The 27837-nt window shown below is 45.3% G+C and overlaps 1 protein-coding gene across 1 annotated transcript in view; it reads right to left on the minus strand.

Moving 5' to 3' along the window:
• The window catches only part of SKAP1 (src kinase associated phosphoprotein 1), a 264494-nt gene that overhangs the window by 10359 nt on the left and 226298 nt on the right, over positions 1-27837 (minus strand). The window contains exons 9-11 of the mRNA XM_037149888.2: positions 27227-27421; positions 19011-19058; positions 11207-11307 (exon numbers count right to left, since the gene is read on the minus strand). Coding sequence (XP_037005783.1) covers positions 11207-11307; positions 19011-19058; positions 27227-27421 — 344 coding nt within the window. The remainder of the gene's footprint in view (positions 1-11206; positions 11308-19010; positions 19059-27226; positions 27422-27837) is intronic.

A 27837-nucleotide genomic window follows, 5' to 3' on the forward strand; every position in this document is an offset into this window, starting at 1 on the left:
GGTGAGCAGATGCTCGTTTCCTCTCATCTCTTTTTCTTGCACCTTGCTGGGGTGAGGTGTGCCTTTGAGGCTGGCGCCTCTCTGCTTCTCACTTTATGCTGCCCCATTGGGTATGGGCTCGACGCTGCCCTGCCCCAGACAAAGCCATCTTGTTCAGGACAGGTACACATTCAGTCAGTCCCCGGCCGACATGCCTGCATCAGAAAGGGACACAGTCCACCTTATTTATTTCAGTTTAAAATCTTAGGGGTTTCTCTTTAAGTGCAGATGTTGAGTGTCAGATTTCCGCTGCCTTTGCCCCACTGGATTTTGCCAGATTCATGGTGATTGGGGGCTTAGCCTGTAGGAGGCTGGGGTCGGTTTCAGAGGAGGAGAGGATGACAAGTCACCATGTTCCAGACTGTAGACAAATGGAAGCGAGTTGCACATCACCATGAAAATTAGGATTCCTTTTGCTTTGTGAATTAAAGAAATGAATAATTTAATCCTCAAGATTGTTCCGGCGAGGGAACAGCAACGTCCCAGTTGCGGAGCCCTACAGCCTGTCGGTGTGTTACATCATCTGCACACATAGGCGTTTCCATGACAACCGCTTATAGCTTCATTTCCTGGATCCCTCTAGGGGGTGTCACAGCCAGATCCACCTGCTTTTCACCCTACCCTCGGTGGGGTCATGGTAAGGTCGCCAGAATAAATGAATGCGGGCACTAATGATCTGTTTACTGCTGTTTATGCTCTGTGTGTGTCAGGGGCACGCACATTTAGAGAGCTCATTATGGTTGCAATTAGAATGCACCATCGCTAGATATTTAACTCCTTTTTCTTTTAAATTAGCATTTTAATAACATTCTTTGAGCAGAGAAACAAAATGACCATTTTTCACGGACAAACTTCTAGCTGTAGGTGCAACTTTAATGGCAAAGTTGTGAAGGGGAAAGAAGGGAGGGAAAAAAAGGCCATTTTTACTACTTTCACCCTCCTCTTTACCAAAAGGATATTTTTATTTGCTTTCTAACACACTCAATTTCCTAAATTTGTTTTGAATCCAATTATTTTGGGTGGTTTAAAGTTCCATATTCTTGTTGGACGGAAATTAGCAGCAATTGAAATTAACTTTCTTTGTGACCTGTGAAAGGGGCTAAAATAATTACCAGTGTGTATAAGAAACCCTTTCTCCAAAAGACCCTCGCTGTAGGATTGGGCTGTGATCCAATGATACTATTATCGGAATATCTTTATACAGTAATTGCAGGGGCTATTTTCTTTAAAAAGGTGATTGCAATTATTGTTTCTGTTCTATAATTCTTAGGGTCATCTTATAGAGGATCAATGATGACAAAAACATCATTATTGACAGGATAAATATTAAGAAGAAAGAATGAAAATAACACCTCATCATTTGCCATTAAAAACGGCACTATCTTCTAGTATCAAAAAGCAAGAGAGACAGACCAGGAGAGATACAAGGGAGAGACCCAGTGGCTCAGGCTGTTCCATAAGGCATTTCCTTTTAGGAATCTGCCAACACCTTTACTAGGTGTTTATAGATGCTGTGTTTGCGAAAAGTACAGTGAAAAATAACAATTTGAATGTTTCGATTATCTTTCCCAGTCCATTCCATTTTCATTATTTATTTCCTATAAATCGGGACCTTGCTGCACATAATTCTGCAGACAAGGAGGTGGATGGGACAGCCAATGTGAACGAGGAGATAGATGGTGGGTGCGTGGAAGACAGATGCTATGCGTTTATGAAAAGGAGCAGTATGTCTGCATGTGAACATCCACGAAGTAGAGCAAGCGAGCGTGTAAACTGTAGCTGGTATTTATAGGTGGAAAAAGAAGTGTAAGGAAGCTTGCATGGGAACAAGCGTGCCGAGCCTGCAGAGGGTTTGCTTCTTTTCTACCCCCTTGGAATCCACGTCCAAGTTCCGCAAAGACGCCCTGCGCTTGCTGTGGCTCCTGTGATACCTCTCAAGCCTTTCCATGACAACAGACTGGGGTTTGCACAGCCAGAAGACTCAGGAGGTCAATAGTTGAAAAGCAAGAGTTAGAAAGAGAGATATTTACTGACATCACAACAATCCCGCTAAAAAAAAACCCCCATAGAAGGAGGAAAAAATTTAAAGACGCAGCAGGGTGGGGGGGGGGCAAGCTGTTAAAAAAATGCAGGTTTAAAATGTTTATGTTTTTGAATCAGCCTCCTTGCACCTTAGAAGCTGCCATTTCATAAATAAAATACGGGTGGCATAGACTATAATTTGGTGATAGCTACCCCAGGACATATCGAGATGCACTTCTGTTATTTTAATTAAATACTGCATTATGGTTTGTGACAACTACATAGCTACAGCGTAAATGAATTCGGAATTAAAGTGTTACTTAGGCATCCAGTAATTTTTGTTTCATTCCTCAGTTTTACAAAGCAAATAGCTATAAAATCAAGATGTTTGTTCATTTACAGATGGAGCAGGGTTGTTGCTGCTGTTTTTTTCTCCTTAATCCTCGTGCACAAAAAAGAAGACAGAGCCGAGCCTGGCTCTCAACACTCTCAGCTTATGAGTCACATCACAAAGAAAATCACATCCTCTTGACTATAATGTGAAATGCTGAATATTAATTGCTGGTATTATGTTTATCTTTCTAGCTGGGTCTGTCTTTTCACAATTATTCTGATGAGCTGCAGTCTTGCAATGCCAGGAGATTTTTCTTCTTTGTTTAACAGTTAGAAACCTATTGTATTTTATTTAAAATTTTTTTTTCAAGTTCACAATGCTCCTTGGAAGTTTTTAGTCTCTGGAACTCTCCCCAAATACAGAATATTAGTGGGAACAGAGAAGCACTGAAGCTCTTCGCTAAAAAAAAGATGCACATTTCCGCATCTAAAAGAAAAAATATTTTTTATTCTTGCAATATTAATATTTCCTTAATGAAATTGAAGAGGGCATAACAACTTGATAGAACAGCTGGTTAGTTTAAATGTCACTTCAGTATCAAATCATAAGAAAGGTTCAGAATATTCTCATTCAACAACAGATTTTCACTCAAAATTAATGTGGTAGAGTAAAAGGATTTTTGTTCAGATCTGACCATTTAATTGTATCTTTGATGTGTCATATGTCAAGATGAAAGTTTTTAGAGAGCGAGTTTTCTGAAACCTTGTCTTATTTCCAGTTTGACAATCAATATAATTTTTCATTAGTCCTAAATACCGTATGTCTGGCAATGTCTGCTAATTCGAGCTTTTCTGTGTTCTTACCAATTACCCCGGGCCCCTCATTACTAATCCTATAACCTCATTTGCAATGAGGTTATAATTTGCTTCAATATTTTGCTAGTTTGGTTGGAGAGCTGGGTGCATACCCTCCCAAGAAAGACTGGCAGATCGAGGTTTAGGGAAGCTGAGTTCCTTTTGAGAAAATAATCCCACAGAAACAAAGCTTTTGTGACTCCTTTTAAACAGGGCGTCTCACTGAAATGTCACGCAGCCTCTTTGGCAGATTAGTGAAGAGTTTGTTACTAAATCTCTGTCTAATAAACGCGCAGTCGACTCTGGAGGAGCTGCTTGTTATAACACTGGCAGTGGGAAATGGAGGGAATGTCGCAGTTAAAGACACAAATTTTCCCCATAATATATTCCAATGGAAACCTCTGAATCCAATACTACATGGGCATATCTAATAAATTCACAATATTTCAGTCTCAACAGCCTTCACCGGTTAGTTTTAAAGATTTATGTGGTAAAAAATTACTCAGTGATGAATATGGTTTATTCTGTGCAGTATTGGAGGTATAAGGAATTAAACTACCGTCTTTAACAGTGAATTTATTATTACCTCTGTCAAAAGACGAACACTTTAACAGCACTTGTTATAAATTCACTGCAAAATAAATGGCTGGAATTTTTTACACTGGAGTTTGTACAGCACCGGGTGATTCTGAGCATTAACCTAAACCTGCCAGGGCTTATATGGTTCTAGGTAAACATTTCTGTCTGGGCCTCAGACTTAACTATCGGATCTGGGACTCTGCACCTGCCTGAGGGGTGTGTGTGTCTGTGTGTGTGTGCACATAGAAAGTGAAAGGTCCCGTCCAGGAGGACAGTCGAGGGGTAGTAAGGAGAGTAAAGTGGAAAATACCAATTTTATTCTCTCCTCTCTTTTTTAAAAAGTGGGTTCCATAATAAACGGCCAGGATTTGGAGGGCACAGTCGTTATGGAAGGTGGTCTCCCGTGAGCAGGTCTGTGTGCGTGTGCATGCACACACACCAACACCCTCTCCCTTTTGTCCTCTTTTGGAATGGGTGTCCCCTCATTTATAAAAATTACCTGGAAGGAATGAGGCTGCCAGGGTTTGTTCTAGACGATTGGTTCCTGTCTGGGGGAAAGGAATGGCCTCGACTGAATTTGACCGGTGTATGACCGTTGCCTTCCAGCTGACCCCAGATCTCATTCCCATCCTCCTAACTCTACAGCTTCCCATGGGGGTTATTAATGAGAGAAAACACCATCACCATCATCATCTTCGTCATCACAGCACAGTGTTGACCTGCTTGTTAACATGGAATGGGGTGGTGGGGACAGCCTCTGCTTCTCTTTCATACCATCATAAATAAGAAAAGATATTTTCCGACAGTATCCCCCCTACCCGCCCCCTTTGGTTAGGTCAAAGGTGAATAATAGCTCTTTGACAGGCATTGATCAGTTTCATCACCCGGTTTGGGCGGCCAGTGCCCCAGGCCTACATTCTCCCCACTTTCTACCCCCGAATCACCTCCCGAACAGCCCGCCCATCCCCCACTCGCCAGGCGGAGGGCAGCGGTGCCTGAGGAAGTCCCGAATGGACACTAGATGTCACCAAACACCTCCTTTCCCTCAGAGCCCTGAAATTGAAAACAAAACAAAACAGAACCCTTCATTTAAAGCAATCGAAGGAATTAACCTATCTGTTTTTATGAGGGTTCTTGTCACATTCAACTAAGCACACTTAAAAGAGGAAGTATCGCTGCATTCTGTTAATTTTTACAACATACAAACCTCTTTTGGAGGGACGGTAGTCAAGGCCGGGGAGAGGTCTGTGTTCTGCAAGTGCCCCTTGGAGGGAGAAGGTGGAGAACCATGGGCTTTCCAAAGCCTGTCATAAGGGCCACGGGGCTTTGTTAACAGGGGCCAGGCGTGCGGGGAGCGGGCCTGCTGCGTTCAGATAACCGGGAGCTGGGTTTGGAGCAAGGATCCGGCCTGAGTTTAAGCAGCTCCGACCCGTCCTGGGAGCTCAGTACCACTCAAGGTGACAAAATCAGCCCCTCCTTGTCCACATAAAGCCCATGGCCACCTCACAGCACCATGTATTATTTGTGAAACTTCGATTTACCTCTAAGGCTCCCTGTTTCCATATCAACTGCACTAGGAGAGATGACAACTGAAGCCTGGTATGTTCGGGCCACAAGAATAGCTTCCCACCCCAGCTAAGCCGTCATGTGAGAATAAACCGTATGGGGGGCCCAACTTGTTGCTCCATGGCTGGTTTCCGGGGGAATAAAGTAGCTGGACAGACCTCAGAAGAGCCTAAGGAGATGACAGCCCAGGAGATGTAGCCCGCTGACTCGGTCTGCCTTCAGTGTGAGACCTCCTGTCCTTTCTAGTCAGTGGAGGAAGAATTTCTCTAGCTTGTTCTCTTTAATTCACCCTTATCTGCTGGACATCTTGTGTGATCAATATAAACGAATTCCAGAAAGGAGCCTTAATTCCTAAGTGGGCATGTAAGTTATCTTGCATAGTAGAACAAGCATGTTTATTATTTAGAAAAGAGGTTCCCTAGTGAGGGACCTGGGAGCCCGGAAGACAGAGTCACCCCTCTGAATGCCGGGACCTCTGACTTCTCCCATCCACACGGAGGCTTCTTCCCTCCCTTCCTCCCACTTGTAATAAAGGCCCGTAGCAGTGCTGGTCCACAGAAGGGCCTTACGGTTACTGCATAAAAGAAACTGAGCCAGGGCACAGCGTCACTGCACGGAGGGTGATTCAGCACCTGCCCTGTCATGCCTGGTGCCCAGGCTGAATGGATTTTTGGAGTCCACCTGTTGTTGAACCCCCGCCAAGTACTGATGGCCACTAACCCCCCAATCACTTTCCCCCGCTGTTGATGTTTGGAATGTCAGACAGGACTGAGCAGCAGCCGGCATGTATTTCAAACACAGCAGATGGATTTTTATATTAGCTCCTATTTCATGTTCAGGCAGAGCGACCGCCACACTAAAACCGCAGCCTCAATGCTGCCGAGTTGCTTCTGTGAGATTAATTCTGTGAAATTAATTGGGACAAGATTGAAAAGGAAATTAAAATGCAGCTGAGTGAACAGGCCTTTCAAACACCTTTTTCCTGCTCTATTCAAACTCGCATTCTGCCATGGTCGCAGGCATCGTGGGAAGTAATTTATGAGAGGCAGGCTCTCAGGAGCCATCGGTTACGTATGAGGGGGCTTGCATAAGCGCCACAATCTGGAGGCACTGAACAGCGCTGGGCACCCCGCTGTGGCCGGAGCTGCGTCCCTGTACCGGGTGGAAGCCGCGCGGGGTCCGTGCCCCTCAGAGAGAGCTTCCCAGGACTCCCTGGGCCTGCATGGAACGCGGGGATATCCCCATCCGTACGGATCTTCTCCGTTAGTAAAATCTCTCTTTACTATATTCGAAGGCCCGAACTGGAGCTGAGTGAATTCAGTGGGCATCAAATGGCGTGGGGCTGAGGAATGCACGGACGAGGGAGGGGTGGGTCGGCGGCTGCCCTGCCGACTGCGCCATTGCCCGGGGCTCTGGCCTGCCCACAGAGAACTTGGAGCGATCAGTCGGGTGTGTCAGTGATGAAATCCCCGCCCAGGAAAGGCCCCTGCGTGGACTTCCACACAGGCCTCTTCGCTTCTACTTCTAAGTGAGAAACTTTTGTGCTTTTGAGCATCTCCATGAAGCGGTCTTGGCAGGACAGGCCACCTTTTCTTCTCTCTCAGTCCACCAATAATTTCTTGAATTGCTAGACCCAATACTGACCCAAAAAGTGGAAAAGGGGGGTGGATGGTTACCATCTCCCAGGTGACAGGCACTTTACACATTTTCTCTGCTGCAAGTACCACAACACCCTGTGAATAGCCCAGTTTTACAGATGAGGAGACTGAGGATTAGCAAGACTCAGTGGCTTTGCTCAGGGTCACATAAGTAGCCCATGTGCCACAAACTTGCTTCCCTAAGAATGGGACAGGGGATGGGCATTTGGTTATCCATGGGGCGCATCTTTCTTGCCCTGCCAATCACCACCTCAACTCTCTGGGAGCCTTCTTAGGCCCTAACAGATTCAGGATCGGGTTGTACTTGGGCAACTACTAAAAAACAGCAGGGGGCAGCATGATCCCAAGAATAAAGCTGTTACTTGCCCCGCCCCCTCCCTTCACACTCCTACCCCAATTCCCAACCCTGGGGCCATTATCCACCCACCACCTTCGAAACATTTCTTTTATCACACAATGAGAGGCAGTAGGGAGGGGGCAGACACATTGATGAGGGCCAAAAAAATTAAAAAGCTCACAGTTGGAATTTTTTGTTCATTTCATCTGACTAAATACTAAAAGCTAAGACACGCTTTTGTGTGGAATTTCTTTGGCACTTTTGCAGTGTCAGGTGATGTCCGAGGTGGGAGGAACCTCAGAAGTCATCCCGCGCAGCTCCCCCACTTTGTGGGCAAGGAAATGAGCTGGTCCAGGTGAGCGGGGCTGTGCCCCAGGGAGAGAGACTCCTTGAGGTTCCTACACCGCAGGCCTTTCTGGCCTGACACAGGTTCGACTGGCCGGAGAGAAAAGCAAGATGGAGAATTCCAGAACTCTTTTTCTGGGCTAACCTCAACTCGGGTCAGTTTTGTTCCTCCAGATGTGAAGGGCAGGCTGCCAAGTGTGGCCGACTCCAATGGGGGGAGCCAGCTGGGGCTGAAGGGGAATGAGTTTGGGAGCCATATGGGAGAAAATTCCAGAGATCAGGTATTACCGAACATATGAATAGAAAGACAGCTGAGACGGTAGTGGGATCTCTTTTCCTATCTGTCCGAATTGGTTAATTTGGGTTTCCTAGAGGTGAGGGAATGGATTGGGTGGCCTTTCAAGGTTCCTTCCTGTCCAACGACTCTTATTGAGTTAGGTAATATAATAAAGGTAAATCCAATCACAAAGGCTCCCCAAGCTGATGTTAACAGGAATGAAGCTTTATAAGGGAAACTTTAGTTGAGCTTCTAGTCTCTCATTTCCTCTTCTGCAGTGCAGGAGTTAGCAACATGGAGAAGGGAGGCAGCCGGTGGGCTTTGGGGGGAAGAAAAGTGCTGTTACAGTGGTAAGGGGTGACATGGACCCACGACCTTCCAGAGATGGAGAAAGAAGCCTGCTAGAACTAGGGAAGCACGGTATTCTCACTAAATTAAATTCTGATGTATTAGTTTTTTAGTAATGGAGGAAGAGAAGGGGGACTGGTTAAAAAATAAACAGGTCTGGGAGGCTCCCCATGTGTTTTGTTATGTCTTAAAAATACAACAGCCATGGTAACTACGGACAGCTCCTCACTGCTGGGCAAGTCACCGCAAGGCCCCTTCTAAATGGAGGAAAGGGACCCCCAGTGAGAAGCCATTAACAAAGGCAAAAGACATGCAAAACAAACAAAATAATCATGACCCGGAGAGAAGGCCAGCAGACAGTCTGGCTCTGTTCTCCCCACCTCCTGCTGCAGGCACCTCAGACAATGTAAACAGTTAATTTGTTCACCTGCAGGCTCTGGGCAAACAGAGGCCTGGTCACACCTGAGTGGATAACTCGATTACCCCTATAATGCCAGCGTGGTAATGTACACAAATTCTATTACACGGCAAACCTTGCTTTCGGGCATTTGAAATACCAATCAGGCCAGTGTCCACTCCCTTCTTTGCTTCCAATTTATTCTTGGTGTTAGGGCTGCATGGGAATGGCATGAGGGGGGTGCTGAGTCACGACTTGGGAAGGAATTACTAGAAGACTTGGGTCTCCCTCGGCAGGGTGCTTGCAGGCCTCCAAGTTTCTTGAAAAATGTGAGGTCTGACTGCAATCCTGGTTCGGAGGGAACTCGTTGGAGCCACTGAATGGTACCTTGGGCCGACCCTAGTCTGTTTCCTAAGAGCTTATAGTGTGTTTCAAACCTTAGAAAAGGTGGTAGCATTCACAGAAAACATATAAGCAGCCAATGATGGGTTAATGACACAGTGGGTTTTCAATATTCTTTTATGGAATCCACATACTCATCATTTAAAGAGCAAATGGTGCCTATTTAAAAATGTGTACAAATGTACATCAAACTAAAAAGTTTTTTCACAGCAAAGGAAAACATCAATAAAATAAAAAGACAACCCACAGAATGGGAGGACATATTCACCAATATGTCCGATAAGGAATGAATATCCGAAATTTATAAAGAACTTACAAAACTCCACACCAACCCCCCCAAACATAACGCAATTAAAAAATGGGCAAAGGAGCTAACAGACACTTCTCCGAACAGGACACACAGATGGCCAATAGACATATGAAACATGCTCAACATCACGAATCATCAGAGAAATGAAAATAAAAACCACAATTAAATACCATCTCACACCCGTCAGAATGGCTATCATCAATAAGTCAACAAACATGAAAGGTGGGCTGGGATGGGAATAAAAGGCAGAAAACTGTACTTGAACAATAATTAAAAGAAAAAAATAAACAAACAACAAGTGCTGGTGAGGATGTGGAGAAAGTGGAGCCCTTTTGAACTGTTGGTGGGAATGCAGACTGGTGCAGCCACTGTGGAAAACAGAATGGAGATACCCCCCAAAATTAAAAATGAATCTTCTTTTTGATCCAGTGGTCTCACTTGTGGGAATATGTCCAAAGGAACATGAAACACTAATTCAAAAGAACGTAATCACCCCTATGTTCATTGCAGCGTTATTTACAATTGCTAAGATATGGAAGCAGCCCAAGTGTCTATCAATAGATGAGTGGATAAAACAACTACGGGACATTTACACAATGGAATACTACTCAGCTGTAAAAAAGAAGAAAATTTTACCCTTTGTGACAGTTTGGATGGATCTGGAGAACATAATGCTAAGTGAAATAAACCACTAAGAGAGAGGCAAATACCGTATGATTTTACTCATATGTGGAATCTAATGAACTAAATTAACAAGCAAAATAGAGACAGATTCATAGACAGAGAGCAGGATGACAGCTAAGGGGTGGGGAGGTTGGGGGGTGGAGGGATTGAGCAAAAAAGGTAAACGGACTCATGGACATGGACAACAGTGGTGATTGTTGGGGAGTATAAGGGAACTAAATGATAATGGAAAAATACAACAAAAAGATTAAAAAATAAGATAATGTTTAATGCCATGTGAAAAAAATTGTGTTTGTAGATCTCGATTGACCTCATAGAGCGGGAACTTTTTAAAACGTTTTTTTCAGAGACCTACTTCCTTGGTCCACCTAATGCAGAATACATGTAGTCTTTCATTACAAAGATGATGCTACCGATTCCTTCGTAGCCAGTAAGTTCTGAGTCTTCTTCACATTGGTGATGGATCTATAATCATCTGTGCTCCCCACCCCAATTCCTTTATGATCAGAAACACTGCTTGTGAGATGATCACCTGGGGCTAGGGGTTCACTCTGTGACGGAGGGAGAAGATAAGTAAGCTGGCCCTTTGGGGTTCGATTCACTGTCTTGGCCTTATCAGCACTTGCTCAAAACAACCGAGCCGACTAGCTCTGACTCCTCCCCGAGTTGTCTTCAGTTTCGTTTATCGATAAATGAAACAAGAAGGCTGCTGACCTAGCCAGAATGTTTTTAAGAGTAATATATGGTAATCAATTATGGTGATGATCTTTTAAAGTATCACAAGACCCTAAAAAAAATCAAATTTTGATTGGTATAGTTTTAGTATTATGTGTACCTAATTGTAGTTTTTAAACGTGAACATTAGTTCCTGGATCTGGATTTTCAATTAAAGTTTTCTCTAAGAATTCTAAGTCAATGGGAATTTATATGTGAAGGAGCCAAACACTACACACAGGAGAAGAGTTCGGCACGGGACGGTTCTGGTTACGGCGATTACGTCATCCAGAGTGGAAACACAGACTTTTGACCCAAGCCCCACACTCTGAGTCCTTACCTTGCTCAGGATGCGGATGAGGTCGCCTCGTTGGAAGGACAGTTCATCTGGCTGCTCACCATAGCAATCCCATAGGCCCTGGTAATAACTGGCATAGTCCACTGATCAAAGATGGGAGAAACCAAAGTTAAAAAGACTGTCTTTTTCTATAGAGCCCACATTTGTGCTTCCAATGGAAGCCAGTGTTCTGGTCTTACCCCTAGGAAACCTAAGATTCAGGGGGGCTGGGATGAGATACAGCTAAACCCTCAGCATGAGCAAAGGACTGTGGGAGAAGGAGATCATTAACTAACATTAAATATTTACAGATCACCCTTAGTCGGATGCTATTCAGTAAAATCAGGCAGGTGTTTTTTCACTTGGTTGGTAATTAAGCAAGCAGCACAAAGAAATTTCCTGCTAGACTTTCTTGATCCAGGGTGTCAAAACCATCAGTACTTCCCCTCATTATGCCTTTGAAGGAGTGGGGCGAGTCTCTGACTTCCTATTTACAAGAGAGTCCGAGTCAGCCAGCGTGCGTCTCTGTCAGTCTCCCCAGTCAGCCTTCCCTGTTACAGAGGAGCTTCTTCCTGGGCCCGTCCCACCCAGGTACTGTGTGAGGTAATCACCAATAAATATGGAAACAAATAGCCCGGTCTTTAAGTGGAATCAAGGGGGTGTCTCATCCATTACAACTAAATTCTGGGTGGGCTGGCCCTTCTCCAGCATCTCATTTGTAGACCCTGAACACGCCTGCCAAGATTTATCTGCAAGCCCCCAGGGGAACAGAAACCAAAGTGATCTGCATTAAAAATGAAAGCAACTCAAGACGACAAACCAAGCTTTAGAAGCAGCTGGAGAGATTTACTGAGCTTCTCAGCAAGACTAGATGGCAGTGATGCCACAGGACAGCCATCGATTCTTAACAATGAAGAATTTGTATCGATCCTCTCCTACCCGGAAAGGTTAAACACTAGAGTACAAAGTGGGAGAGGACCTGGGGATTTGAATGGCAGGGGAGCTAATGCCCAGGAGAGCAGGGTAATGTAGCAGTGCTCCTCCGGCCTGAGGATGCTGCGCATGAGAGCTGCAAGCAAAGCACCTGTCGTTGGCGGTCAAGGGTCCTGGGTTCTAATGAGAATCTAAGTGATTTGGGGGACCCGATTTTTAGTAGTTTCCACCCTTTCCCTCATTTGTCTTGCCCCTCCCATGAGGAGTGATGTCGCTGAGGATGGGAATAGATCGGGGGCAAGTGGGCATTTGGGGACAGAAGCCCTGGCTCTCCTTCCTTTTATCTGCTTGTTACTAACTTATGAGCAATTTAAATAATAATAAGGCACAGGGGAACAAAGTCTTTATATATGTCTCTGGAAAAGAACTTTAGTAGGAACCTTAAAGTGCACAGAAACAGAGGAAGGACGGAGCTATTTAGCTAAGACTCAGCTATTGCAAACAGAAGTATGAGCGTTAACCATGTAGAAACCCAGGCGTGTGTTCTCCATGCAGAAAGTGGTTTGTATGTGCAGTGGACAATAGAGGGCAGCAAACGAGATGACTATGCAGAAAACATTCTGCCACAAAGGTTAAGAGTATTTTTGGAAGAAACAACACTTTGGGATAAAAATGCTAACTGTTGAACAGGCAAGGCATATATTCCTTGGAATCAGTGCATGAAATAATAGAGAAATATCAGTCTCTGAAAAGTAAAAGTAGTTTTCCCAGAAGATACATTAATGCACTTCAGTTGCAATAGAGTTGATTAATCACCCAAGAGTTTGACTAAAGTTAGGGGTGAAAAGCATATTAGCATCAATATAACATGGTAGAGAAAATAATTTTATAACAATAGATATTTAAAACATAACTTGATATATCCAAATAGTAAGACCGACAACACTATCTTGTCTTTTTCTGGCCTAGGAGACGGTTACCGCAGAGTGCTGCTTCCCACATGCCCGTATGTGGGATAGCACCTAAGACTGGGAGTATCTTTTGACTATATGTGTAAAAAATGATTTGATATTGAGGACATAAGGCAACTGGGGAGACTACCTGCACAAAGATCTATTGTAAAAGCACAATAGATCACAGAGAAAGCAAGAAGATAGGAGGAAAAGGAAGACCTCTCAAAAAAAAAAAAAAAAGAATACAGAAAATGGAATACTACTTGGCCATAAAAAAGGAAGAAATTTTACCATTTACAATGGCATGGATGGATCCGGAGAACACTATGCGAAGTGAAATAAGCCAGTCAGAGAAAGAAAAATACTATACGATTTCGCTCATATGTGGAACCTAATGAACAAGCGAAATAGAGACAGACTCACAGATGGAGAGCAGATCACAGCTAGTGGGGGGTGGGGAGGTTAGAGGCAGAGGGATGGAGCACAAAGGAAAAAGGACTCATGGGCGTGGACACTAGTATGGTGATTATGAAAGGGGGAGGGAGGTAAAGGGGACTAAATGGTAGTGGAAAAAAACTTTAAAAAATATATATATAATTTAAAAAAGAAAGATATTTTTTGGCGTGATTAAAAAAAGAAAGATAGAAAACGCCTTCAGCTCTTTATCAGCTGAAGGCCAAACTAAGACAGAACTCGGGAATACAGGAGACAGGTGAGCCTAGCCCAGGAACTGGAATGGTCAGAACTATAACAAAAAAAAGGTCTAAAAAAATAAACAGAATGAAGGGCTAAAATGGGCAAAAGGTTGGACTTGTTATTTAGGTAGAAATCCTCTGGTGTTAAGAAAATCAGGGAGGAGGAATTCCTTAACTGGACAAGGCTGGATTCTGTATTTTAAACTCAGTTCAACGTATGTGTGGTTGGCATTCATGCGTAAGTGTGAACACAACTTCGCGGCATGCACTCCTCAGCATTCACCAAATGTACACACGGCATTTACGTACACACGGTGTCAGTGCTAGGGACTGTGCTAGAGGCGGGGCATTCTGCACTGGCCATGCGGGGTTCCTACTAAGGGTACCATCCAGTGGGGGAGGCACCGTGAGACGGTCACATGAATGCCTCCTTATTTGTGATCACAGTACATCTGCAAAAGAGAAGGTGAGGGTCTCGTGTATGACAGAACCCAACCTAGTTCTGAGGCTTTGGTTTCGTAATAAAAACCTGACTGAGAGTGGGTGTTATCTACAGATCTTGCAGAGGGGAAGAGGTAAAGGCTTTATTCCTGAAGCTTGGCCCCAGGAAGAGCTTGAAGGCCGGAAGTCTGCAGGGTCAGTCCAGCTTCTCCCTAAACTTGCTCAGCATGACCTACAACAAGGGGAGGCATGAGGAGACTTCAGTGTCTTTAGGTCAGTGAGGAATAGGGAGCCCGAGAGAGGGAGTTGCCTCGGGGGCCGGACTGGGGCTCCCCTGGGTTTGCGCTACTCTGGCAGCCGTCTGAGATCGGAAACGGCACAGCGTTCTGTTCTGACCATTTAATTAATTTGAAACATCCTCATTCTCATTTTAAGGACATTATTCCATCTAATTATTTTTTTCCGGTCTGTCCATTTGGAGTGAAAAACAAAAGAATAAAGCTTAATGCCAGTATTTCTCAACGTCTCTCCAAAAAACGAACTCTGCGCTAAATAAAGCCTGGTAATTCACAAGCAAAGCGCTAATATATTCAGCATCAAACAGACAGAGAACCTAGAGCAATAATGACACCACTAATAACGAAAACAGTTATAATAATTAACAACAATTACAATGATAGAGAAAGCTAATGGATATGATCATGGCGTTTAAATTGCTAGCAGAGCTGAGGACTTTTACTAAAGAAAAAAGCAGGGGCAGCATCTTACTCTGTTTATCTCATGTGAGAGAACCTAAGCTCCAGGCAAACGAAATGTCGTAGGAAAAACAGCAACAGACCAAGTTAAAAAATTTGGTTTTTCCCTCTATTCTAGGTATTTACTTCAAAGCAGCTGTCACTGCACACCAAGTCCTTTATAACCAATGGCAGTACGGTCTCCTGTGACTGAGGCCAAGATGGTGCTGCTGTGGGCAGAGTTAATATATGCAAATAATTCTCTAGAACGCAGAGCGTTCTAGGGTGAAAGGGCCAGGATGCCTTTCTGCCTCAAGCCTTCATTAGGGACAGTAGAACCTGACCATGTTCCTTCCAGAATTCAAGTGTGACCTTGGGCTTTTGTCTGGGGGGTCACTGGGAAGTTGCAAAATTCAAGCTGTGACCAAGAAAAAGAGGCTAAAGGCAGGTCAGCATGTGATAAGCAAAAGGACTGTGCCAGTGAGGCCTGGCATCGGGTCCAGCTACTTAAAAATTACAGAAAAGAGAGAGACGGAGTAAGAAGACAAGTGAGGCCAGTCCCTCCTAGAGCCTGGGTTGGTGAGATTTGGACAAAGAAGACCATAGCAGTGGCCCGAGGGAAGGGACTCGAAAACGTCACCATGCTCAGTCCGTGAAGGCAGTCCCAGTGGCATTCCATATCACTAATTCAGAAGGAAATGGCCCCGGCTGGGTAGCTCAGTTGGTTAGAGCACTGTCCCAATATCTCAAGGTTTGATCCCTGGTCAGGGCACATACAAGAATCAATGAATGAATGCATAAATAAGTGGAACAACAAATCGAAGTTTCTCTCTCCCTCTCTAAAAATCAGTAAATTAAAAAAGATAAAAGCAAAGCAAGGTGCTAGGGCGTTGTTAAAAGGAAATGCATGAAAAGATCTGCCAACTTATCGACTACTATGGCAGAGCAGGAAGAGCCACTGACCAATACCATTCGCTTATTTTCATAGCTCTTTAATCCTGAGTTGTGAAGTTATTATGTTCTTTCATGTTATAAGCATGATCTTGAAGTGGGAACACTCACAGACCCAGATTCTCATCTCCTCTGCTCCGTTTACTGGGCCAAAACTGTAGCTGGCTGAAAATCAACTCATGTTTGGTCCTGGGAAATAAGTTTCAAGAAAATAAGAGCCGCAATTGCCTCTGTGGTCACCGTTAACAGTTAACTGCCTGGCGGGCACCGCAGTGGAAAGAATGCCTCCAGGATGGAAGGCTCATCGGCGATGGTTTTCCACCCTGCAGAAACTCCTGAATGTCGCCTCCTCTTTGGCTGAGCTCACCCACAATTTTCAGAGTGAAAATAAACTGTTTTAAGATCTTCCTTGGCCAGAGATTTTATGTATCTAAGGATGGTATGTGTCTCGAGTTCTGTTTTTTGTTTGCCATGGCAGGCCCCAGCAAATGGCTAGTAGTTTTCATATAAACTTAGGAGAAGGAGCTTTATTTTTGGTTACCTGGGCATTGCCCAGGGCATTGCCCAGGTTACAAGGGAGATACATGCTCCTCACTGAAGACACTCAGTGTTAGACTGTTAGGCTGATGGGTTGGAATTTGGCAAACATCTGAGGTGTTGAAGAGTCACTCATTAAAATAACCCTGTTACTAACAGTCATGCTGTGAACCAAGCTCTTTATAGATTGAGCAATCAATACTACAAGGCTGTGATAGATTTTCTAGGTAACAGAATAAAATAAAAGAAATTACATCTTACAGGGTCATTAACACCCAATAAGGATAAACTGAATTCTTTTTTTCCCCTCCTTCTGATACAATCTAGTTGGGCTTTTAAAAATGTTAGCAATTCCATTAGCAGAAAGCACAGAATCCTGGGAACAAAATCCCTGGAATGGTAGGGAAGATGAACTTCAAAGGCAGCCTTGCTAACCACGGTATCTTTCAGAGGAGAAAAGATTTTCCTCTCTCAAATGGCACGTGTCGCCTGAGAAAAACTAAGCGAGCCAAACTTGTGTAGCTTTTCTATTACGTAAGAATTCACGTTGTTTTACTTTTCGAAATCCATTTCATTGATGATGCTATTACAGTTGTCTCATGTTTTTCTCCCCTTTACCCCCCTCTGCTCTGCACCCCGCTCCCATCAGCACTCCCCCCACTTAGTTCATGTCCATGGGTCGTAAGTGTAACTTCTTTGGCTTCTCCATTTCCTGGACTTTTCACCCTGTGTTAGAGCTCCCTGCCATCTCCCTGCCTTCGCTGGGGCTGCCTGCCCTTCCCCCGGGCCTCTGTATTTTATTGTTAGAATGCTAAGTAATGACGTTTGGATGTTACATATTTGTGGCTGTTTCTACAGCCCCTTTGGAGAGCAGGCACTATATAAATTTAATACATACATAGGTAAACACAAATAATAAAGATTCCTGCCTCCGATTCGGCAGAGAGCGCAAAGTCCCCCTCCGTTTTTTAACCATGAGGTTGCCAACCACTGTAACTGGAGGGATGTTTAAACCACGGAAATGTATTTAGAGCTCACCACACTTAAACAACGCCTATTTCGGAGGCAGGAAGCATGAGAAACAAAAAGGGGGTTTTTAATACAAAAAAAAATCCTACTTGAATTATGGCTGCTGGAACAGTTAAGAAATAAGTCTCCCCTCATGCCCCTCCCCCAGCTAGAACCTTAGAAAGAAAGGTGGAAGGAGGAAGTGAGATGAAGGAGGAGTCTGCAACGGAATTTTAGACTTTCGCCAGAAGACCATAGCTTGCTGAGTGAAGTTTACTATACAGCTGGCCACAGGAAGCTTGCACTTATTCTACGCAAGCTGTCCATGTGACGTGTCTCCTCCCTACTCTGGTGATGGGAGTCAGTGGAGAAAAGACATACGTGGGACGTGGGATGGTCAGGAAGCGGATTTCCTGTTAGAAGTCTGTACAGCAAGCAGAAAACGGTAGAAAATAGGCTTCGGAGGGACTAAATCACATGTGTTAATAGTCATGAGGTGCCTACTTGAAGCTACTCTGGCGCCTCTCTTCTCTCTTTCTCTCCTGCTTTAGCACGTGGTTCTTTGCAGTCTTCTCTCTCCCTTGGGAAAAGCTGGGCTTTTATGAAGTTGGGTCCTTCACTAACCTGTTACATATTCGCTCCCCGTAGGGAGTGCATCAAGGAAAGGGACTTTGCTGGGTGGACAAAGAAGAGGGGCAAAGGAACAAGGAAAGGAAGAGAGAAGGAAAGGGAAGCAATAGGAACAGAGAAATGGAGAGGGAGCGGGGAGGGGCAGAGGGAAAGAACTCCTAGGCTTAAGACTTTAATGGAATCTCTAAGGAAAAATCAGCCAATGTCTGAATCGACCACAAGCAAGGCTTTGCTAATGGAATGAATGTCTTTCAGGTGGCCCTTGCCACACATTCCTTTCCTGATGACGACAGAATAGGTCTGAGGTCCACTTAAAGAGGCTTTAGAGGGGCACCTGACCTTAGAAAGGATGGGCTCACTAACAGCCTGAAGCATGGTTAACAGTCTGGGATGAGTAAGATGTAATTTTGTATTCAGCAACCCTGTTACATATTCATTGCCAAGTGTGCCTGGAATCAAACCCGGCCATCAGAAGTCAGCGTCACCACGCAGTCCTATCCTTCACCCCACGTTCACTTTTCAGATCTGACACATTCCCATTCCCCTCTGAACTTACAATCTCCGGGCCCCTCAGAGAGGAGACATTTCCATTCTTTCCATGCTCAGCCCTCCGATCCCTTAGAGATGAGGCAATTCTATTTCCCCTGTACTGATTTCAGAAATACTGATAGGAAAAAATAAATACCTGGGGTGGCTTGCACCCTCTCTAGAATCAATCTCAGCCACTCTGGGAACATTAATTAAAGTGAATAGGTGGCTGCTTTTAAAGGTAAGATATTTTCCCATCCAGTCATCTTAGTTGGGGCTTTTGAGGCCTGCAGACCAGTATCTTCTTAATTAGCGAGCCTTGTAAGATGAGGAAAGTGCTTTCTGCAGTTGCAGGCCCCGAGTCCCGCCCAGCACCTGCGCAGCACGCAGCTCATACCTCCTTTGGGTCCGGCGCCACTCTCCTCCTCCAGATCGAGCTCGTCATCTGTGTGTGGGGGGGGTGCGATAAACAGGGTCAGCACTAGCAGTTCACAGTCAACAGTCTCGTTTGTATCTCTCACCTCATCACACTCTCTTCTTTAATTACCATGTCCCTTTAAAAAAATCATCTCTCACCTTCAGACTGGCCCTCTCCTTCTTCCCTCCCTGTACATTCACTCGCAAACATCATCAAGGGCGCGCTCTGTGCAAGGCACTGCACTGGGAACCGGGCACACCTGGCACAGGCCCCGCCCTCGCGGAGCTTCTACTCCGCTGGATCATTCGGGAGCGTATCACTAATCCTGGTCCTTTTCCTCAACCCGACTTCTCTTCTGGAATTCTCTTCAAAATGTATGAACTCCATGTGAATGTCCAGACTTAGAGGGGGTGTGGGTATGTGTGTGGGGAGTTGAGCACGTGTTTAAACCCTCCGTGATTAATTAGTCCTTAATGTATCAAGCTTTGTTTGGCTGTAACAGAAGCTGGTCACGTACATGATTTTATGCTCCTAGTACTTGGGGCTTGTAGTTATCTTTTTACTGGTGTTATTCAGCCTGCCTTAGTTCATTAGAGTGTAAGCTCCTGAAGGCGGTTGGAACGGTCTTTTAATTGATTGCTACAGGTACACAATGGGTTCTAAGTCAGTGCTATTGTCTAACTCCAGTCAAGTGTTTCTACGGTCAAAGTCCCAACATGACCGGCCTGTGTTTCTTATCCTCCTTAACCTGTTTCAACTCAGACGTCATACTGTCTGATAACACTGGGCCTTTGTAAAGGAAGCAAAGGTCCTTGCACACTCACACAGAGTGATGATTAGGGTCATCGTGAACCCTGAATATTTCATTGCTTCTGGCTGCATTGCCTTCCCTTCCTCTTTCGGGGCCTTCGGACACCTGCCTGTCTTGCTTCCCCACAGTTATGCCACCGAATGAGGCTTTTTAGGGAGATGGCTTGGGGGGATAGCTGCCCCCACTTATTTGAAAATATAAGGTTTATAGGGCAATATAAATTCTGATATGTCAGACTAGGGGAAAGAAACTCTAAGCTCATAAATAAGAAGAAACAACATAAAATAGTTTAGGCTATTAATGAGATAATTGACTTTGTATACAAAATGATACAATTCCCCTGCAAAAATAAAAACCAAGAGATTAACATTCTGGAGGAGTAAGTCACCTGTTAGCAAGGTAACAAAGACATGTATATATGTTTACCCTACTAGACACTCTGCCTCGATGCTGCTGATCTCCATGACCAAGCAGCAGAGAACTTCCTCCTTGCCACCTGCGGCGCTCTCTGCGCCCCTCTGTCAGGATTGAAGGTGTGAGATACTGGAGGGGTGAAATCAAATGTCAGAGGCAGATCGTGATACAAGAAATCATGTTCAACATCATTCGTGGCACATTGTCTTCTCGCTGCTTGTCCACTTCCTTCCTTGGCTAGGAATGCTTTTCCTTTTCGACGTGGGACTAATTTCAGAGGACTGAAAACAGCTCTTAAGAGTTGGTATGTTCTCTGTTTCAGAGATACCCAATAATTCGGACGGAGCACGGCTCTTTTGCTGATACCAAGCAACTCGGTCACGAAGCCCAGCAATCTGCTGTGCTCCGGCACTTTTGCAGAGAGCCTTTATTCTACGTCCGCTGTCTGAGCGCAGATGTCTCTGCCTCCCAATTCTAATCAATGTAAATTGGGTCAGATCTCCGCTGTGAATTACAAATTGGATCCGAAGTTGGAGGGTCACCGTGCCTGCTGCTCCACCTCCTTCCCACCACCATTAGATGGGAAGCTGCACCGAAGATCTTTTCTAAATAAATCAGACTTTATTGTAAAACTCGGCCACTGACGAGACATAACCTCATTAGCATTGATTTTAAAATAAATTATTGAAAGTGGCTTGCCTGCTCTTTGCATTTGTAAAATAGGAGAATGTAAATGTATTTGCAATGATAAAAATGAAAACTAGAACTTGATTCCTTTATCCTTTCAGGCAACAGCACTTAAGCCAGTCATGAAACAAAAGTGGAAAAAATAAAAATTTGTTCTCTGGGGTTCAAGTCCAGACTGAACACTTGATTTTTTGTTGCGCCTGTGGAGACACCTAGAAAGAAAGCAAAATGCTGGCCATAGATCTCATATATCATTCACCACCATCACTAAGGTCTACGGCGACGGATGTGATCGGGGAAGCTCCCATCCCCACCTCTGTTCTGTCTGACGTCGTCCTCCTTCCCAGGTGGCCAAAGGTGGGCTCCAGTCAAGAAGCCTGCTGTGGGTGTGAGAGGCTGGGTGCTGCCTCTGCTGTGTTTGAAAGAGTGAGGGTGGGGGTCCCATCCCATAGCGAAGGAAAGTGCCCTCCACAGCTGGGGGTGAATGGCACGCCCCTTAGCACCTTCCCAGCTTTAGAGGGCACGATGTAAACAGAGAGGCATGCAATTTGTCTTGCATCCTTCACTGAAATCAAACTGGTACGTTTCAAACTCCAAAGCCAAGAAAACCGATTATAGGGCAACAGAAAAAAAATTCTCATCGCTCACAGAAGAGGGCGTGTTAATCAGCCAAATTTCTAATTTTATTCATCTGTAATGTGAGGCTTTAGTTTTAAAAAGATTATTTTGAAAAATATTTTTTTAGTCTAAATGCTTATTGTATTTCTTTAGAAGAATATTATTAGGCATCTTAGCATTACATCTACTGAAATACATCTTCATTTAAGAGAGAATTAAAATTTATGTGCTACCTCAACTTTAAACAGTAATAGATTATAATGGTCCTTGCTCCTAACAGGGCATATGGGACCCCAACCTTACATAGGTTTTAAACGGATTAACCTCCAAAGATTATTGTCCACTTATTACATTAAATGCTCTGCTTGATTCCCAAATATCTCATCTCAATTGGGAAAACAGTTGAGGAAGATTCTGTTAACTGTGCGAACGTGTGAGAGAACCGTGAGGCATCACAAATGAGCACTAGCATCCGGAGAGTTGATTTCAATCAACACTCTTGGCACAATGTCAAGGATGCTAATGAGAGGCTGAAGGGGACAGGACACTGACTCCACTTCGGCTTCCCACGGCACCTGGCTCCTTTCTGAAGCGCTGCTCTGACATGGGCTGAACCAGTGCAGGGAGAATAACATAAAAAGAAAAGGACTAGATCAGAAAGAGGGAGATCACATTCCCCATACAAAGCAAAGTGACGGAAGGTTAAAAAATGCCAGCTGTATCAGTGTGCCACCAGATGTCAAGGTGCTCTGGTGACATGCAATAGAAACACAGACTTGAAGTGCAAAGGAAACGTGCAGAGAAGCAGAGCTAGAAAGCACTGCACGCAGGCGCATCTGCCGTATCAAACCGTGGATGCCGTAGCACATCTTCAGACAACATGGAAAATACGAGCAAGATGCTAATAACGCATTTAATTCTCTGGTGTGTATTTGGTAATCTCGACTGCTACCTTAAAATATTTGCCTCCTATCTCTGTGGTATGGTCTTGATGTACAAGATATTAAACTCAATTGCTGCTAACTGCAATACTTGGAATGTGCTGAACTTAATTTCACAAATAATAGTTGAGTGCCTGCTAATTGGGGGGAGAAAGACCTGAATACAAATCCCTGCAGTAAAGACTGAAACAGAACTCAATTCCAGTTGAGTCACTGAGGAGACACATTTGAGCACAATGTGTAGGATTTCATCAGCTGAGATCAGCGGGGGGTGTACCGGCTAGAACAAAACAGCATGATTCTGGTTTTGGTGCTGGCCAAACTCTGTGTGGCTAGGACCCAGTGTGCTTGGGAGTGATGGAGAAGAGGCCAGGGAGCTCAGAGGGAGCTTGGTGGTGGCGCGGACTCCTCTTTGATGTTCCCCCCATGCGGTGTTGCTTTTCTATGAAATTGAAATTTGCTCTCTTCACAATCTTTGTATTTTTGGTGTCTGCTTTTTCTTCTCTCAGACCTCCTATGATCGCTGTTTTCCCTCCCTGTGAGTCTGGACAATTCTACATGGAAAAATAATTCCACAGAATGCTTGTTTCCATTAGAGTCAAATTAAAAAAAAACCCAAACCCAGTTATATGCTTTATTCTAAAGCAATCTGGTTTCTGGGTCTATAATAACCCTCGGCGGCAGTGCGGGCAGCATTGGAATGTGCACAGAAATTCCCAGGGAGGGCTCTATGTCTCTCTCTCTCTGTTTGCTCTCCTGATTCTCTCCAGAGGGCAGAGCCGGATTCTGTTGCCGCTGCAGCTGCGGCAAGGCCCCAGTTACGGCTCCTCAGTGGGCTCAGGCGCCTTGCTGGATTCCGGCCTCGAGGCCCCAAAGAGAAACCTGATAAAAGTTGTCCTTTTATGGAATCTCGAATCATGAAACTGGGCCTGTGCTGGCCTGTAAACTAATTCTGGGGAGGGGTGAGAGAGGGCTGAGAAAAAGCCTGCCATTTTCCACATATTGCTTTAGCATTTCTTTGTGGTAGTTCCCTGCAGTTTAATCTACTGCAAATGAGATCTTAAAAATCAAGGGACCCCATATGCTCAACGCGGATGTTCAGAAATCCCACTGGATGCCAGCCTTGGAACCACATGATCCAGGATGAACATTTTTGTGGTCTTGGCCGAAAACCTCGAGTGCTCTGGTTTTCTCTCACGGGAGAAGAATGCTCGCCATGTAGCAAGTGCTAATTATCCTATGATTAATGTGATGTAGTACATTTAATTTGATGACCCAAACATTATTTTGATTAGGAAAAAATATTTTTGTATTGACTTGTTATGTGCTATAGGCACTTCTCTTTCTACTGGGAAGCCCACTGAGGGAGCTGTCACCTACCAGGCCTTCAGCACAGAGACCACGAGGCTTGTACGAGCCCCGCGGCAAAGAATAAGGAGGCAGAACCATCAACGCTAAAGTGTCTCTGCAATGCGCAGTGGCCTATTATAACAAAACAAATGTTAGGGGCCCCGAGTTGCTTGACCCTTGGTGGATGTGCAGTGTTAGCACAATCCAACGTTACTGCTGCTGTCCCTCTACCTGGCACCTGTCCTCACAATAAAAATGGGCCTGGGCGGAAGGTGTGCTCCACATTCCATCTGCTCAGAATTGTCAGTTTCAACTGGTTCATTCCTAGAGCTGAAAATGTCCAGCTGAGTATCCAACTGGATTGTCTCAGGTCTGGTTGGTGGAGGCGGGAGACCATCCACCCCCCACTCTTCAAGGAAGTCACGCTTCCTATTCAAGCACCGCTGAATTAGCAGCAGCCAGGGCTGGCTGAGTGTCCCTGCAGGCCAGGACTCTGCTCTCAGAGCTGTGCACGCTTTGGTCCTAGATTTCCTATGGCACCTCTCTCATAGCCGCTATTGTCACCCCCAGTTCACGGATGGGAAAGTCACACGGACACAGGGCACACGACTCAAGTAAGGCTTTGCAGCTAGCAGATGGCAGAGCGGGTCCATCCTGACTCGGGGCAGTACTGGTACCTGGGATACCACACTGTCTCCTGCATGCCACTGCTTGGCAGGTAGTCTTGCGAGATGGGGGCAGAGGGGAGGCAATGTCCAGCACCTCGCATTCCCTCCCGGTCCCCTCAGGACTGGTGGTGGGGCACATGCCAAGCTGACGGCAATCTCAGAAGCAACAGTGTGAGCGGAGTGGACGGGAAGCTGGGTGATGGGGACTTGTGCCTGAAATATTCCTACCACAATTAAATGCCAATATATTCTCACTTCCAATGCTAACTCTAAAACCTGTGATGGGTAGAAAGAGGCTTTTGGGGAAAAAACCTGTTAGTTGGGTACAGCGCTGTCCTTTGGAAACTTATGAACAAGTTAGCTGTCTGGAGAAAAAGACGCCAGCTCTTTCACGGTGAGGCCTTCCTCACTTCGGAGGGACAGCTGTGAGCATGAAGCACACCCGTCTCCATGCCCTTGGAGGCCACTCCAGTGCTTCTGGGGGGAAGACTCTAGTAGTCTGGGCAGTGCCGCAGTGGCCAAGGGTAAGAGTTTCAAGGGCAGGGGAAGGACGGTGGTTAAGAAGTCAATCATACACTAATTGATTCCCCTGGGTTAAGGTGATGATCCAAAACTCACCTTATTTTTTTAAGATTATCTATCTATCTATCTATCTATCTATCTATCTATCTATCTATCTATCTATCTATCTGAGAGAGGGGAAGGGAAGAGAAAGCGAGGGAGAGAAACACTGATGTGTGATGGGTCTCACAGGGGATCCAACCTGGCCCGCAACCCAGGCATGTGCCCTGACTGGGAGCGGGTGATCTTTTGGTTTGCAAGCCGATGCTCAACCCACTGAGCCACACCAGCCAGGGCAAAACTCATCTTATTTTTTTGAAGTATCTGTCCCTTTCCTCTCCTTTGCTCCACCTCTCTGAGCATCAGATCCCTCCCTCCTGGGCCCTTTGAAAACTAAACATGGTGCAGGAAAAGGTCCGCCTTTGCTCCCCGGAGACCGAGTGACTCGGGAAGGTTTTCCCAGAGCGCACTCTTCCCCAGCTGTAACCCAGAGCAGCGTGTCACCCGGATATTTCCCCGAGAGAGCAAGCTCACTGGGAAGGTTCCGGCCAAGTGGGGGCGTACACCTCCTTTTAGGGAGCGCTGCGGATTAGATCCATTTCTGCACCCTGCTGTTGCGCCGGAGCAGACTGTGAAAGGGAAGATTCTCAGAGGAGCTGTGTTTTAATGTAGCAATTTGATTCAATTTTCCACTCTATAAAATTACCCATCACTGCTCGTTGCTTTCTAACAGACACCTTCACTCTTAATTTAACAATCCTATCGAATTCTGCCAGGGAAATTGGAAAAATTTATCACCTGTGAAATTTTATTTTCCTTTGGTTGTATCTGTTTTTGTAAAACTTCATTAACGACGATGACTTGCTGAGGAAATTATCATTTTTTTTTTAACTTCAGACACAAGAAATGGCTCGACCTCAACCAAGATATCATTTGCATAATAAAACACAACAGAAAGGCTGGGGAAGTTGGGACTGGCAGCGGCTGGAAGTGCTAGGAGACCAAGCAGACTCTGCTTGGTGGGTGGTAGGTGGTGGGTGGTGGGTGGTGGGTGGCGGGTGGCGGGTGGCGTGTGAGGTCCCAGCAAGGAGAAAATGTGTGGTCACAGCCCTGATCCCTGACTCCAGAAGCAATACTGGGTCTCTTCTCCCCCAGGGAAGAAACAAATGCTGCGTTGACAGGGTGGGGCCCTCTCCTTAGGACAGCCTGAAATACAAGTTGTTTACTCAGGGCGCTGCTTAGCAACCAGCCCTGTGTTCAGGAGCTGCAGTGCTGGATTCACCTAAGTTCCTAAATTTATCTGGGACTGAAGTTTGAATTGCTATAAATTCAGGCTTAACTTGAATTTCTCAGCAGAGCACTGAACTCCCGGCCAATTTCCACAGGAGCCATCTTTCTGAACGGACTTGGAGATTCAGCGTTCCTGCGGTCTAACTACCTCACAATTAAAAGGCGCAGGCTTCGTTTTCCACAGTCTGACCCCCACTGTGCGCTGCGCTGTTCAGCAGCTGCTGCTCTCTCCGCAAGAGGTGGCTCCGCGGAGGCAATGATGACTACACGTTTTTTGAGATGCCGGTTATCATGCCGTTGGAACAGAAGAAATACGCACAGTAGACCTGCTGTGATGGTGGGCGAAGGGAGTGCGTTAGGGGTACTCGTAGGAGACGTGGTTTGATTCATGGTCTATCTGAACTAGGAAATAATGAGCTGTGCTCCATCAGGGTTTTACTGGGCTACAGAAAAGGTTTGTCAGCACTTATCTATGTTCCTTCAGACTTTTAATAGCCATCGTATTGGGGCAACTTTCTGTTATTCTCACAATTACCCAGAAAAGTAGTTGAAACTAGAGTTTTGAGGATTCACACCCAAACTCACAGTAAACCAATGAAAACCAACTTAAGTATTCTTAACTCTTTCACCTTGTTGCCATAGTTACCACGTCCCTTCACATTCCTGCGGATGAAAGACCCTTCCTGATGAATTCACTTTCCACCCAGAGCAAGGGCGAGCTTCCGTTAGGAAGCTTCCCCACATGCTCCTCCTTTAGAGACCCAGCTTCCCCTGGAGCTTTCAGAGTTATGTTCTTCTAGCAGGTTAAGAGTTTCTGAAACATGAGGAAGATAAGTAGAAGATGAAGTTTCTCACCTGGTAAGACTTCATAAATATCTTCTTCTTCTTTCTCCTCCGAGGGCTGCTTTAGCCCCAGACTCCCAGGCAAGGTAACGGGTCTGCGTTGGGAACCAGAATTTTGGGAGTCAAGACCATCGATATCATCGTACATCTCTTCCTCTTCTTCCTCCTCTTCCTCCTCTTCATATGGAATGGTTAAGGAACTCAGATCTGTCAAGGTCGAGATAAGAATGAATCAAGATAGGGAGAACAAGAGAAGAACAAGGCAGGGAAGGACAGAGGGAGAAGGAGGAGGGGGGATGAGAATAAAACGTGTCAGGAGAAAATGAAACACTAGGTTAAGTGCTATTATTTCTAATGTGGGCCTTGGTGGCAGGAAATCTCCAGAAAAGGCCAGATCGGCACTGCATCAGGTTTAAACCATCAACGTAAATCCTTCCTTGCAATAAAACTCCATCAGGACGAAGCAGCTCTGAAACGTATGGGTGTGTGAACGAACTCGAGAGGTGAAGGGAAGAAAGAGAGGCCAGAGGAGGAAATGCCAGCGAGCCACGCACCGCTCACCAAGTAGAAAACTGGAAGGGTGAGTGATGGCCTGTGCTTCTGCAGGGGGCACGGAGCCGTGG

Source organism: Artibeus jamaicensis, unplaced genomic scaffold (genome assembly GCF_021234435.1).
Source record: "Artibeus jamaicensis isolate MK-2021 breed Jamaican fruit bat unplaced genomic scaffold, CSHL_Jam_final contig_1998, whole genome shotgun sequence".
Lineage (NCBI taxonomy): Eukaryota > Metazoa > Chordata > Mammalia > Chiroptera > Phyllostomidae > Artibeus > Artibeus jamaicensis.